Source organism: Coturnix japonica, chromosome 12 (genome assembly GCF_001577835.2).
Source record: "Coturnix japonica isolate 7356 chromosome 12, Coturnix japonica 2.1, whole genome shotgun sequence".
Taxonomy (NCBI): Eukaryota; Metazoa; Chordata; class Aves; order Galliformes; family Phasianidae; genus Coturnix; species Coturnix japonica.
In genome coordinates this window covers 4428556-4443925 of record NC_029527.1, presented here as the reverse complement: position 1 = coordinate 4443925, position 15370 = coordinate 4428556, and the positions used below count along the sequence as shown (strand labels likewise).

Below are 15370 nucleotides of genomic sequence, written 5' to 3'. Positions count from 1 at the left end.
ATGTGCTGGAAATACAGTCACTTCATTTCCATCATGTAAACTAAGCCACCAGACTTCTACACGTGCAGCCAGAGTGTGATAAGCTATCCACACGAGCAGGGCAAAAGTTAGGATGTGGAGGTACCCCAAAGTGAGCCACATCATTGCCTTGAATGTGAAAAAGCACATCGGCTTCTTCCTGAAGCGATGGTGAAAGTCTTGTGTTACAGTCATGCACATCGCCTGGATCACTTCCTTGCTTTGTGGCCTGTTGAGGTGCCTGACTGAGAACGTGGGTATCAAATCCAGCACCAGGTGTCTCCTGGGACATGACCTTCACAACCTGTGCCAATGCCTCACTGCTCTTAGTGTAATAATCTTCCTTACATCCAATCTAAATCTGCCCTCTTTTAGTTCAAAACCACATCCCCTTTGTTCTATTACACAGACCCCACTAAAGAGTGTTCCCTTCTTTCCTACAGCTCGCTTAGATACTGACAGGCCGCTCTCAGGTCTCTATGGGGCCTTCCATCCATGCTAAGCAGCCCCAGCTCTCAACCTGTCCTTATAGAGGAGGCATTTAATCCTTTGGGTCAGGCTTAGGAAGCAACTGGAGGCACAGGAAGGAGAGAAAACCAAGCTGTCTGAGTGCCAAGGAGTGCCGGAGCTCCCGCAGCCCCATTTGCCTGCAGAGGGCTGCCGAGCACAACTAGGCCTCTACTGAAACACTTCCCAAATGCTGGAGCCTTTGTGTACGTAACCCATATGCAGCAAATGAGGGCCGCAGCCTCTGTGCTGGTAACACAGCCTGCTCCCACAGCATGAGACAAAGCGGAGCTGAGCCACGAGGCCTCTCTGCGAGGCTCCATGAGCTCAGCCCAAGCAGGCGTGTTGTGCTCCTTCGCCCTGTTTTCACTTACTCTGTGTTGAAGTACCCTCCTGCAGTACTGGGAAACAAGGCAAGAGAGGACGGACTGTGAGGAACCTCTCAACCTGTTGGAGTTTTATCCTCCAAGAAATGCATCTGAGACTGTAAAATCTTAGGAGAGAAACAGGTGAATTTTTATTGAGCTCTGGTAGGATGGTCAGCATTCAGGTTTCGTGTACCCTGCCAGAATCTGGTGACCCATAGTGAAGACAGAGTGTTGTCGTCAGAACGATGCTGATGTCCAGTAAAGTTGCTTCCTTGTGTCAAAGTTCCGTGTAACGTGAGATTGTGTGCTGAAATGAAGCAAAAGAAGAGCGTTCAAGCAGGAAATTACAGGTATGGACTGACAAATGCAACCTGTGTTAACTGTTATAAAGTCCATTCTTTAACTAAATCTTTCAGCTGATTTGCCATATTAAAGACCCTTTCAACCCAGCCTCCTTTTACAATTTACCTTACTTTGGTTCAGAAACCAAGATAGCACAGTACAATGTTCTGTGAGATCTAACCAGTCAACACTGTAACATCTGGTGTCAGATGGGGAACTCTGGAGGAGACATATGCAGTCACCACAAGCTCCTCTCTTGCTGAAGCCCAGTGATCCCTGTTGTTTCAAGGTTGGTTTCATGGACAACTTCTTCATAAACATTTTCTTAAAGAGCAGATATGGTTGAAGAGAAAAAAAGGTAACTTGATTTACTTCTCTGCACTAGTGTGGAAATAACACTGGGGACAAGGTGTCTATAGCTATAGAGCACGGTAAGTAGAAATCAGCTTATGTACCACTTGCTGTAGAGGAAATATATAGGAATAATGCTTCAAAATGATAAGAAGAACATCTGGAAAGCTCAAGAAATGGTAGCCCAGACAACCACTGTGTGACTGTGAAAATCAGTGAGTGCTTTTAAACCTCTCCTGCAAAGTGAGGAGAGGTCTATGAAGGTGCTCACAGCTCACGCAGTGCTTGTCTGGGCCTCATCTCCTCATCCGGCATTATCATAGACTCATAGTATTGTTACGGTTGGAAAAGACCTCTACAATCATCCAGTCCAACCACTCTCCTACCACCAGTACTGCCCACTAACCATGTCCCTCAGTGCCATGTCTCCATGTTTCTTGAGCACCTCCAGTTGACGCAGCCCATTCCAGCGCCCAGCCACTCTTTCAGCCTTTTTCCTAATATCCAACCTGAACCTCTCCTGTTACAATGTGAGCCCAAGTTACACCCTAGACTTGTTCTAATACTTTTCTAGTGGAAACACTGAGCAATTAAAATCTCAGTAGTTCAATTCAGGCTGAAATGGGGTCTGGTTTCTTCACAGGTGTAGACTTTTGCCACTCAGCACTGAGGATAACAGACACTTAGTGCATCTCAAGATGTCGTTCAAAACAACTGAGTCATGATGTAGGCCTATAATCTCAGTCCCATGTTACCACACCTTGAGCTATGCCAGAAATTCAGTTTCACTCATAAACATTCATGTTGGGCCCAGGAATGCCATTCCCAGCACTAGTTCACACAGCTCCGTGTGCCACATCAATCCAAGGGGCAAGGCGAGCAGTATCTCTGCTTTGTCTCTTGACACTGCAAAACCCAAAGATATTTGGGCCCTTGAATTTCCTTTGTCCCCTACAGGATGATTTCTGATTTGGCAGACTGCTAAAAAACCACCAAGAAATGCCTGTTTTTCTCTTTTTGCTCTAGGACTGATACTGTCCTCTCTTCAAAAATGAGATGGATTCGAGACACCAGATCTGTCGTAACTGGCACTTGCACATCAGCTGGGACACTCTGTGACTGCTTTACATGATGTTCTCATACTTCGAAGGGACTCGAGTCAGCAGCTGTTGAAGATGCTCAGGGTGTGTGTCCCAGCAGAATGCCCTGCATCGTGCCTTCCAAAGCCACCCAGAGGGCTCTTCGGACTCTGTGCAGTGGGAGGGGGAGAAGTTGTGTGTTCTCAATCTCAGCTCAAACTCAAAGATTCCCCTTTTGCCTTCACCCCTGCGGCTCACTCATCCAAGAGCACCGTGGTGTTGGGTTTTTGCAGCTCACAGGAGCAGTGGTGCAGGTGGCCTTTAGCATGTACCCTGCAGCCTGTGGCTCTGTGTAGGTGCAGGGTTTTTACCTGCAGCTCTGGGGAAGCAGCCCAGAGTTGGCACGAACGGAGGTGGTGCCAAGCCTATAATATAATTCCAACAAACAAATTGTTTTACTTCTTTCTTTCTTTCTTTCTTTCTGTCCATTTTTAATAGTAACCACCACGTTGTGTTCCGAGGCCCCTCCACCTCCTGCTCTCTCTCCCCGCTCTCAGCACATAGCGGTGCCTTCAGTCTCTTGGAGGTTCTCCTGCCTCTCAGGACTCGCACTGTCGGGGCACACACACTCGGAGCAGCGACACACTCAGCGCTCCCTTCGTTCCGTGCCCCGTCCCGCAGCGCTCCCCGCCCCGCCCCGCCTCACCCAGGCCACTTTCTTTACCGAGTCCCCGCTCCCCTTCCCCTCCATCCCCTCCATCCCCTCCATCCCCCCCCCAAACCGGAGCGCGGAGCCCCGCAGCGCTCAGCCCGACTCACCGCGGTTCCCTCCCGGCCGCGCTCTGCCCCCGGCGCCGAGCTCTGAGCTGCCGCCTCGTTTCGCTTCGCCTCCCCCTCCGCCGCCGCCCGCCCCAGCCCCAGCCCCAGCAGAGGAAATATTGCAATGTTGCAAGCTGACGTAAGGACATTACAAGGAAAGGGCTACATTTCGGAGTGTTTATGAAAAGCCTCGGTACTGTACTGTCACCAGGGGGCATGCAATAGAATGCATTTCGCCAAACATTTTGAATAATAATCATTTAACAACAACAACAACAAAAAAAGCCCCGGTCCGGTCGGCGCTCGCGGAGCCGGAGGAACCATGCAGCCAAACTTTGCGAAGCCCTTTCTTATTTTTCTGACATTGCTCGCTCGCCCTTGAGGAGCCGTAATTGCATTATCTGATTTTTTTTTTTCTTTTTTCCCCCCTTCTTTCTCCCCCTTCCCCCCCCCCCACCTCCCCCCCCTTTTTCCCGCTCCGTCTCTCGACATCGCAAATTCGCTCGCGTTTCGGAAGGAGCAGCCGCCAAAGCTACCGAGCGGCAGGAGCCGCCGCCAGCCCCGCTCGCCTCTCCGCGAGTCCGGTGTTGTTTTGAAGGGAGCTAACATGGCGACGGTGCCCGTCTATTGCATCTGTAGGCTGCCCTACGACGTAACCCGCTTCATGATCGAGTGCGATGCCTGCAAGGACTGGTTTCACGGCAGGTAACACAAAGAGATCGGGCCTTTTCCCCCCTTTCGCCGCGGTCTCCCCCTCCTCCTCCTCCTCCTCTCGCTCGGTGCCTTTCGCCTCCTTTTCTCTCCAGGGCAGAGCGCGGCGATGGTGCCGTTGGAGCCGCCGCCGTGTGCAGTTTTCCAACAGGCCTTTTTGGAGAGGAGGAGGAGGAGCCACTCTGCCCCCGTCTCTCTCTCCCTCCGCGTTGTATTTTTTTTTTGTTTTGTTTTGTAAATTTGCCTTCAATTCCCCGCACAAAGCTCCCCCCCCCCACCCCCCCCTTCCTCCCCGGGGCTCCGGTGTCATTGGGGTGATGGTGGTTATGGATGGGGGGGGGGGGACATTGTGCTTCTTTCCTCGGGGCGAGCGCCGTGGGGTGCGCGGAGCGGAGCGCGGACCGTGCCGCCGGCTGCCGGCTGTATGAGCCCGGCTATGGGGCCGCTCCGCCGGTCGGGAGAGGTCGGGCCGCGTCCCGCAACCTCCCGTTACGGACACGGAGCGGAGGGGAGAGGGCTCAGCGTCCCGGGTCTCGGCCGCGCTGTCAGCGGGCTCCACGCCCGGAGCTCCGGGCCGGGCGAGCCTCACCCTCTCGGGGATCTCACCCCCCCCTACGAGCCCCGCCGCCGCGCTCCACGGCCCTGTCGGGGCAGCCGGGTGTTTCCCGTCTGACAGGGCTGCCATCTCCGGGCCGGCCCTGCGGCTTTAACCCTTAACGGGGCGGCGGGGCGGGGCGCGGAACGGGCGGAGGGGAAACGCGGGGCCGCGGAGGCTCCGCAGGGCGAGGGGAAGCCCCTCCGAGCCGGGAGCCGATGGGGGCGGGAGGGGAGGGAGAGAGCCGGCCCTGAGGCGGGGCGGCGGCGGCGGCGGCCGTGCGGGGAAAACCCCGGCAGCACCGAGCCCGCCCCGCTCCGCACGGCCCCCGCCTCGTAGGGAAGCGGAGAAGGAGGGGCTCCATGCGTTGCCCCCCGCCCCGCAGCCGCCGAAGGGCCCCGCGATGCCGCCGGGGGAGTTTGTTTAGGGCGGACAAAGGAGGACTTCGGCCCTAGATTCATTTCGCCCTAAAGCTTTGTCATGGAAAGCGAGAGCGGGCGGGCTGTTGTGCGGGAGACAATGGCAGAGCGGGCGCACTTGAGTTAATGCTGCGTGAAACTGAACTTCGGGGTTGTTGGTTATTCGGTTTTGTTTCTTTTTTCTCCTTCCTCCTCTGCTCGAGGTGAGGAAGTTGGGGAGGGACTCGAGGATTGAGCGCCCAGCTTTGCTGTGAGATGTGAGCTGGAAGCGATGCTGGTTGTACCCGAGCAGGACAGTGATGTGCCAGCATCTGCCGTGTGTCCCGGGGATGGTGCTGGGCTCTGCGGTGAGGCTGTGAGGCTGTCAGGGGATCTGACCTACAGAGGGGGCAAAGGGCCTGTGCTCAGCCCAAAAGTAGCCCCCAGAGGTGGGTTTTACAGTGAGCAAAACCGAGGCGACCGTTCTCCAAGGGAACCTTAAATTATTGGGGAAGCGAGGTGGCTGATGGAGTAAGAAACCACCTGTATCTGTCCCTGTTTGATTTGCTCGGTACTGTATGAGCCAATAAATCATCAGCTCAATATAGACATCGGGATTTGGTCATGGAGAGTTGTCTCTTTCCTGGGTGCTCAAAGCACTGTTGGTGTTAATACCTGTATAGGTACTGTACTGTAACTAAAGTGACTGAGTGTGCAAAGCTCTGAGCTCTCACAGAGGTTTGCCCACTTAAAACACACACACAGCACATTGCAGGGAAAAATAATAAAGCTGTTCCTGTTTCAGTTCTATAGAAGCAGATCAGGGGTTTCGTGCTTCCTCCCTGACAGTAGCTTCCAGATATTCCAGCACCTGCTTCTACAGGGTTCTGTTCACACAGCAGCTGTGGTCCCCATCCCTCCTAATGCTGGCTGACATCTCTGTGGCACTTCAACAGTCCTGATGGTACATTTGTATGATTCAAAGGTGAAAAATAAGTTAAATTTGCTCAGTGCCACTTAGAAGCTGCAAGCAGAGCTAAGCTGTCACCACAGTTGGAAAGTGACCACACTGCAATGTGTCCTGAAGGAGTGCTGGGAGGGCCAGGCCGGGTTGTTGGGGCCTTCAGGTCTCACTCATCACGGCAGCTTCTGTGATCTTCTTCAGGCAGGATTTCTCCTGTGAAGCAGCGTTAGATCTTTCTTTAGAGATCCCAACTTAATCCGCAGGTTACTTCCGAGTGGTTGTCCACTGCTGTGTCTGAACTTTGTGCATCAGAGGCTTTCCTCCATTTTCTAGTCATCACTCTGGAGCAAGGCCTGCATGCAGTGAAGTCACTGTGTGAGCGTGTAGGGTTGAACTGCTGTACCTGGCAGGTAGGTTTTATCTGCCAGACGAAGGCGTCTGGGTTGGTTTTGTGCACCAGTGGTTGTGGGGTGTTGCTGATCTCTAAGAAGAAAGAGGAAAGACTTCATCATTGGCTCAGTTCCTTTCTCTGCAAAGCTTTCAGAGGCCCTTTGTTACAGCTCCATATGTTACCCATCATCAGGGCCCCCAGCCGCTGTTTATGAGGCGTACTGAACTGTGCAGCCACCGGCGTGTTCGCAGAGCGCTGCTTTGTGGCTTCTTATTATTAGACCAACTTTCAGTCACCTCTGTGCTCCCAGCCCTGGAGAGGGAAGGAAAAGAAATGCCTCTGCAGACAGTAGAGCGGGGCTGTTTCACACCACTATGTGTAAGGACAGAACCTTTGCCAAAGAGACTCATAGATTCTCTGAGACACCAACTCTTGCACTTCTCAAGAGTTGTGCTGGTCCTGCTGTTGCCTTTCCTCTGCTGTACCTTAGCTGGCAGAACAGTTCTGTAGCACAGCACTGCCAGGTTTTCCTCTTGCAGTGACCATGCTGGATTCCTCAGCTTCCACGAGACTGAAAAGTGGGAACCCAAGGAAGGCACCACTGAGGTCAAATGGGAAATCCTACAGCCTGTGTATACACAGTGACAGTGGCCTCTGGTAGCTGCGATCACTGAATTGACTTGGTAGAATCATTTATCAAAGCATGTAATGCCTTGTGAGCAGCACCGCCTTGTCTGCTTCTGGGTGGTGGTGGTTACCAGCTATAAAGCTGCATAGGGTTTAGGAGCTGCCCCTTTAAGAGATGCCCTCTTTTCCTTTGCACCTTTGCTGCAGCTGGGAGCAGCTGTGGTAGTTTTGCTGACGGTTTGTGGATACAAAATCTTTGCAGGTGGATGTAGTTATACTTAATAGCAAACTTCAAACTACTCAAGTCACCCATTACTGGAGTTTGAAGAACTTGAGGCAAGGTGAGTCCTTTTGCTTAAGTTTGTTCCACTAGAAATCTCTTCTGGGTTATTCATTACATCTGTAAGTGGAAGGAGGTGAATTATTTATTTCTCTGCAGGGGTTGTTTTGTTACCAGTACTTATAATACGTATCTGTTCTTCTTGATGTGGGAGAATCATATAATCTCTAAATAAAATAACCCAGAGGAGATTCAGGTTGGATGTTAGGTAAAATTTCTTCTCCAAGGAGAGCTCAGGCTCTGGAAATGCTGCCCAGGGAGGTGGTGGAGTCACATCCCTGGAGGAATTAAAGGGTCGGATGTTGTACTGAGAGGTGTGGTTTAGTGGGGAAATGTTGGTGGCAGATGGACAGTTGGACTGGATGGTACTGAAGGTCTTTTCCAACCTTAATGATTCTATGCTTCTGATTTTATATTTGTTTTCCTGTGTTGAAATGTTCAAACTTATTGTCACTGTTATAGCTGAAGTGATATCTTAGTACCATTATAAAAGCCAACTACAAGTTGTTACTGCAATTCCTATAGCAGCATAGGGTTAGGATGATTTTTAGCTGCAGTCTTGATGCACAGAATGAACTCCATCTGGGTTGAGAAACACACTTGTTGTTACATTGCAAAACTGAAAACAGTGTGTATGGGGGAGATGCAGGAACATCCAGCATTGTCTCTTTCTTTAAATAGGTCTGGCTTTGCCTGGCAGTGTCTGGGTCCTCTCTTTTACTGCATCCCTGGTTGTGGTCAAATGTGAACATTGGGGTAAAACTTAAAAATAAAAAGAAAGAAAGAGAAAAGCAAAAGGAAAGAAAAAAATTAGTTGAGAAGTGTTTTTATGGACCCCATAGACCACTGTTCTGGATAAACTGTCCATACAGCCACTGTAGTGAGATTTGTTTCCCTCAGAACCCCGAAAAGCCGAGAAAAAGATTACGTATATATGAGTTGTGAGTATGGAATGTGAAGTTTTGAACTCATGATAAAAATGAGTAATATGTGAATGAATGAGTGCTCCCCAGCAGCACAGGCCTTTGGCTGGGCCGTACTGAGCTCAGGCCAGCAGCAGCGGGTCTGCACCCTCCGCAGGTGCTGCACTGTTAGCAGGAAAGTGAAAGCGATATCGTTTCTCAGGCAACAAAAGATCAGTTCTGTGAGAAAACAGGGGCTTGATTAACCAACCTGCTGCATTTTCCTTATTGCTAAATAGCTCTGTAATGAAGGGAATGGATAAAAATATCTTGAGAAAGTGATTGAGGTGGTGTAACTACATATAGAGGAAAAAATGGCGAGGAGATGATACGTTTCAGATGCATTATAGGCCTCTCTAGACCCAATCATTGTTAATATTACCGTAGCATATTTTCCCCTTTCCAATCAATATGCTTTTTCAAGCAAACGCAGCCTCCCATGTGATTTGGGTGCTGCTGTTTTGTGCACGAGCAGCCTGCAGTTCCAAGGTGCCCAGCTGCATGCGGTGGCCCTGCAGCTCAGGAGGAAGAGCAGCATGGCTCCTTGTTGGGATATTCAGGAGGCAAGGTTAACCTAGGGTGTGTTCCCTTCAGTTCTCTGATATCATATCCACAGCGAAAACGAATGGTGTTTTTACAGCCTGGTTAGTTGTCCTGCGTAGAGCAGCCTGTAATGAAGTGAGCACAGTCTGCAGCCTGGGTACAGTTTGTACAGCTGTGTGATTGCACAAGGGCTGAGCAAACACTCGGTGCCTGGAGCAGTGCAAAGCTGGCTTCCCTCTGCCCTCGTGGGTTTGCGTTGTTGGCGGGCAGGCTGTGATTCGTGTCCATGCCGAAGCAGTGTGCTGTGCTGTGGGCTGTGCTTTCACTTTCACAAGCAAGGGATCTTCCTGCTCAAAGCTTCATTAACAAAACTTCATAGCACGTACCAGCATTCCGCTTCTGGCACAGCAAACGTAAAGCCCTGCGAGTAGCATTGTATTTTTGTTACAACGTACTTCCAGTGAACAAAACTCATCACTTGCACGGCTCTGGCCTTCTGGTTGTGAGGGCTGGTTGTCCTGCTTGTCATAAGTTCTGTATATTAAATAGCCAGTGGTTTCCTGGGATGTTTTATTAAGCAGAGCTGCGGTATGTAATAGAGGTGTGCTGTTGGGGACTTGCTTTGGGGTGGCGTAGTGAGCAAACTCTGGCGTGAACTGGATTTCTCACAGTAGCCATTTTCTCTGCTCAGTCTGCAGCCATGTGTGCCTGTGTATTAGAAACTCCTAGACTTGCTGAGTGATATAAATAGTAATTCCTTTCCAGGTTTTTATTTGAAAACAATAAGGCTGTGCACGAGCTATTTTAGGGCATCATGCACCATCTATTTTGAGACATGATCTTGCCGCTCACTGCATCCAAATACCTTTCAGATAGAATACATAGGCAATAATAAGGTTTTGAGCAGATTTCTTCTATTCCCTGTTGTTTTTCTTCCAGGGTATCACCTGCTTAATTACTATGTTGTGTAAATTATCTATCATCTTCCTTGCAAAAATATACAATAGCAAAACATATAAAAAATACTATAGGCATGAAGTGACACCAGCCACAGCTCAGGGAGAATTAGACCTTAAAACAAGACTTCCTGAACTTAGTCCAGTGTAATTTGAATATGCAAATACACTCAGCATTTGCTTTCCAGATACACTAATTAATACAACTGATTTATGACACAACTGCTACTGCACCTGCCTTTGTGATGTCATTGTCATAATAACATGAGATGCAGTTTAAGTTTATCCTCCCACGTAATGGCCAAACAGCTCAGCCACAGAGTGACAGAAAGTCACAGAGGGGTGAGTGGTGGTGTCTGTGCTCACTGAGGATGTAGTCTGGTCAGACTGCAAAGGTTCCTCACTTGTTCTGCTATTTTGTGCTCTCCGTAGCTGCATTTCCAGCCTGGGAGTGCATCCAGCACACAAGGAAATCATTTCCTCATGGTCTCAGAGAGTGAAACCCTCTTCTTGCTGAGCTTCTGCAGGCATCTGGTGGGGTTGGTGTCAGAGGCTGAAGAGAGGAAAGATGCACTGACAGGAGGAAGGGGAGTTGCTCTGCCCACCGCCTCAGGGCAGATCACTGGGAGGGATCAGCTTAGTGATGGGCCCACAGTCCTGAGCAGAGAATAGAGGCTTTCACTGTCAGTTCCATATGCTCGCAGTCGCACAGCTGTGTAGGTCTCTAACATGAGCACATCCAGCACTTTTATCCACTGCTTTTAGTGGGGAGTGGGGAAAAAAAATGAGCTATTTAAGCTAGGGATTCTTTCTTTGCTGTTAACATCTCAATGGTAAGCAGCAGAAACATGAACGTTGGCAGGAATGTTGTTCCTATCTCATATGTGCCATTTACCGGTCTGGCAATGCTGACTGAGAAATAGGCAAATTATAGTGATAATGATACTTAAATACATGATCATTACTAAAAAAATAACGATGCTTGTAATCTTCCTGTGTTCCTTTTAATTCATCGACACTGTGTTTGGGCAACGGGATGAAGTCTTTGGCTTTCATGGGGTTTGCACGTGTGATTATAGTATACATTTATGAGTGTTCATGTGTATAAAAATACATTTATTAAATGTGAGCCATGTGGTTATGATTTACCCTTTCAGCTCAGATCTTTATTAGTAGTAATTTGGTGTAGAACAGTGTCTCGTTGTAAATTTCTAGCAGTGGGTACTTCAAAGCTTCAGCGTTCTGATCCAGATACAACAGCGAACGCAAATGTTTTTCATTACCTTCTTGGATGAGCACAGAATAACGTGGGAACACGTGAAACAGCCACTGATGGTTGTACAGGAATACAATCCAAACAACCAGAGCTGCAGCAATGTTTAATCCCCTGTATTGAGCATCTCCCCAGAGTCCATGGATCAGGCAGGAGGCTGAAGTGAAAGGGTTCAGCCTGCTGCTGTTGTGTGGGTCTGTGCAATGGGACTGTCTCCTGGGACACAGCTTTGTCCATTTGTGATGGAGAGAAGAATAGCAAACTTGTAGGGCTGTTAAGTACTTCTTCCATCGTCACCTCAGAAGCGTAAGCTACAGAAGCACCATCAGAAGCAGCACAGCTCAAGAACGACCAAGAACATTTATGCTGCTTCCCCACTGTGTGTAATCTAGCTAGAAAAGAAGTCCATAGGCAATCTCTGCAGTCTCTATTCACTCTTGTCTACTGTTCGTATATAAAGCAGTGACGCTTGTACTTCACTTTTAGTTGCTGAGTAGGGATTGACCACTCTAAAGAAAGAAATATGCTTACCTTGCTACTTCTGTACAGAGCCCTGATTGTTGTCCATGCTTCATTGAATGATTTCAGATGCCTTCCATTGAGCTGGGCTGCTTCTGACCCCAAATTGTGCAGCCAGTGCTGCGGTGATCTCTTTGCTCTCCTTCTGCCAGGAGCACTTGTGGCAAATGTATATAGATGATCCTTGTAACGTTGTGTCCTGGTGGAAGCCTGGCAAACTTGTAATTGCATGGGCTCTTCGTATCTTCAGAAAGATACTTGTTTCAGGCAGAGCGTGTATCCCAGGCACACTGTGCATCTTGGCAGCGATACTTCGTAGCAGAGGAGTAACAAACCCCTACGATGTGTGTGTGTCAGAGCACTTAGCTCCTGGTGTATGTGTTGTTTGAGTCAACAAGTCTGTGTACAGCTTATAGTTTCTAGAATGCTGCTACCAGAAGCTCGGGGAGTGTCCTTTGATCACTCCTCTGTGCCTTCTTTCATTTTCAGTTTCACTTTTTCTTAGCAGAAATGACCTGCTTTCACTTCTTAAAAGCTCAGTGGTTTCATTGCAGCTGGATTTTACTCTGGGGAGTAGGTAAGAAATCGGTGCCATTAGGGTGGCTGTGATATCCAGCAGAAGCCACGTACAGAACAGGTTTGATAATGGGGTGTAAATCGCCATCTTGCACTGAGTTTATCACTGGCGTGTCCCATTCATGAATTAGGGCAGCTCTTAGTGTGCCACCCGCAGCATTGGGAGCAGGAGCTGTTTGTGCTGTGCTGGAAGTGTCCCGAAGTGCTCTGTGAGGTCAGGCTCTGGCTGCTTGGCCCAGCTCCTCAATGCTATTGCACGGAGCAGCCTCACGCTGCAGGAGTGCTGTGATTTGCAAAGGGAAGGAGGGGGAGTGCAGCAGAAGGAGCAGCCTGGAGATATAAATAAAGCCGCTACACTGTGTGTACAACTAATCTGCGAGATAACCACCAAGCTGCTCCCCTGACTCTCCAACTACTTAACTCTGATATACAATTTATATCACTTTTTGTAATACTGCTACATTTTTTTTTCCATTTAAAAAGTATGTTACTGTTGCTGAAATTAAATTAATTCAGCACCACTGGAAAATTAATCAAAGGGGTGTAATAAGCAGTAATTTTAATTATTTCTGTATGCGTCAAAAACAAAGGACAGCTGGAAATGCCAATTCAGCATATCATGTGTAATCAGAGATGCTGGATGGGAAGACCATTGAGATACTTGAGTCCAGCCTGTGACCACACTAGGTCCACATCTCTCAGTGCCACGTCTCCATGGGTCTTGAACACACTGAGGGCTGATGACCCCAGCAGCTCCCTGGGCAAACAGTTCCAGTGCCCGACCACTCTTTTGGACAAGTTTCACCTAATGCCCAACTTGGACCCCCAGGCACAATGTGAGGCCATTCCCTCTCATCCTACTTTTGTTATATGGGAAATGTCTCTGTCTGCTTCTACCAAGAGCAAAAGCACAATGGGAGGCAGGAGGAAGAGGAGATGTGTATTACCCGGGTCTATGGCACCAGGAATGTTTTCACTGATATGACAGAGCTGACACAGCCGCTGTTCTGAGTACATTTTTTCCTGCATTTTCATGGAGAGCTGAATCGTGTTATAACAAAAAGCAGATTCAAGCAAGTATGGTTTGTGGCGTGTGCTTCTGAACAGCACTCACACCGAGTTTAGTGGTGTTGTGCTTTCAGAGTCCATCTGACTGCTGGTTGTCACGATCTGAAGCTGTTTGCTGCTTCTTTCCTTTTGCTCTTTTTCATTTCTGTGTTTTGTTGCTCTTTTGGAACTAAGAAACTCTTTCCAAAACAGAACCATTTACTTTAAATGCAGGACACGGCCAACATCAGGCGCGGTTCAGCTGCACTGGCCAGTCTGTGTTCCCACGGAAGTCTGTGGCAAAATGCCTGTTGATGGGAGAGCAGCTTCATCCTGCTTGTGCCACAGACCTTCAAGGGAACAGAAATAGAGAAATTTAAACATCAGCGGCTGCTATATGCACAGATGTCCATGTCTGGTTCCCACAGAGATTACTGAGAGTGGAACATATCCTCACAAGAGCAGAATTTAACTCATGGGGAGTTTCCCACTCACAAATGTGCCAGTTCTCTGCGAAGGCTCCTGTAAAGCTGGAGTATTTCTCAGAGCCTTTGTTGAAAACCTTGGCGTTCTGCAGCTTTTCGGGTCATTGCTGTGAGTAAACTCATTCCCCAGAGTACTGTGACTTTGGTACGACTGAAGGAGGTAGGAGTAGTAGATGGCTTATTGCTACAAAGCTCAGCAAGTGTACTTGTGCTTAGATGTGCTTTTATCAAGGGTGGGTGATCATACAGAGCAAGGCTGTTGTGCAGCAAAACCGTCCTGCAGTGAATATCAGAGGGGAAAGGCAGCCTGTGTGCATTGCAGCTTTCGCTCCTTGGTAAAGGTTTCCCTTTCTTGGAGGCAGAGCTCTCATTTTGTTCTGATAAGCCACAAGCAGCGAAAACAATATCAACACTTCATGCTAAGTTTGTAAAATGACCTAAAAACTGTCTGGAGAGAAAGAGAAAATATATTGTTTCCCATAAAAGAACCGAAGTAGCTTTGGAAATGGATGCCATTGGTAACAGTTCTTAGTACAGATGAGTTCCTGTAAGTGTAGCATTTTGATACATGCAATATAACTTTTAAATGATAATTTTAAAGCATGACATTATTAAACAGAGTGTTAATTTTGCGTAGGAACATGTATGGGAATGAAAACAATGTTTCACCTGAGGCTTTGCAGGGAAATATCTGGAGTTCAGTATCGCACCCTGAGAATTGTAGACTGAAGGAACCAGGACTGCAGGTGTATGAACAATTCAGCGTGTTTATGAAGACATTTAATCCGTGTCTCAAAATGTAACATCATTACATTTTTTACAGTTCTTTGGTAATTGGAAATCTGCTTCATAAATTGTCTGCAGTAAATGTCAATTTGCTGACGTGGAATCGGTTGAAGCAAACAGCAATTTGCAGCAGTGCAACTCAGCACACACAGCAGTGTGCAGTCTCAAGGCCATCATTCAGTTACTAATGAAAGTGAGTATCACTGCAGAGCTCAGGTCCTGTTACTTGTTCTGCTCCTCTGCAGCTCAAAATAATGCAGTATTAGGAGGTCTCCAGGGTTTCCTGTGTTAGTTTGGAACAAATCAGCTGCATAAAGGTGAGGTTAACAGGCCTTTGCACACTTGGAGTAATATGAAAATAGGCTAAAAATTGCTGGTGGGTGACATGTGTTTCTTACTGAAAACAAATTAGTATCTCCTTTATTATCCACTGGAATCATATGAAACTTGAGGACATTGCTTTCAGGCAGGTTACATGAGATGCTACTACTTACATTTGATTTCACATTTGCTTTGAAATGTTTTGTGCCTTTAAGAGACACAAATCCACATAAAAGATGAGGAAAGCAGCAGGGAAGGCATCTTAAATGTGTGTGGTTCTGCTACCAGAACAAGACACGTAATACAACCTAACAGCCACTTCTGAGCTTGTCTTTAGCTTCCCACAGGGATAACCAACCAACAAAGGCAGTGGTGGCTGTGGGAGCAGTGGG

General features: G+C 48.3%; 1 protein-coding gene and 1 long non-coding RNA gene across 4 annotated transcripts in view; one reads left to right on the top strand and one right to left on the bottom strand.

Moving 5' to 3' along the window:
• Positions 1–1019: 1019 nt before the first annotated feature.
• On the bottom strand, positions 1020–3600 carry LOC107319694. Its single transcript, XR_001557890.2, has 2 exons — positions 3485–3600; positions 1020–1200 (listed from the first exon to the last, which is right to left on the bottom strand). It is a non-coding gene; the product is annotated as an uncharacterized LOC107319694 (long non-coding RNA).
• The window catches only part of PHF2 (PHD finger protein 2), a 74206-nt gene continuing 62342 nt past the window's right edge, over positions 3507–15370 (top strand). For 2 of the 3 annotated variants that reach the window (XM_015874750.2, XM_015874752.2), the window contains exons 1-2: positions 3507–3623; positions 4002–4189. In XM_015874750.2, the coding sequence (XP_015730236.1) occupies positions 3609–3623; positions 4002–4189 (203 nt within the window). In that variant the 5' untranslated portion in view covers positions 3507–3608. Of the gene's footprint in view, positions 3678–4001; positions 4190–15370 lie in introns of all 3 variants that reach the window. The other variant, XM_015874751.2, reaches the window with a different exon arrangement.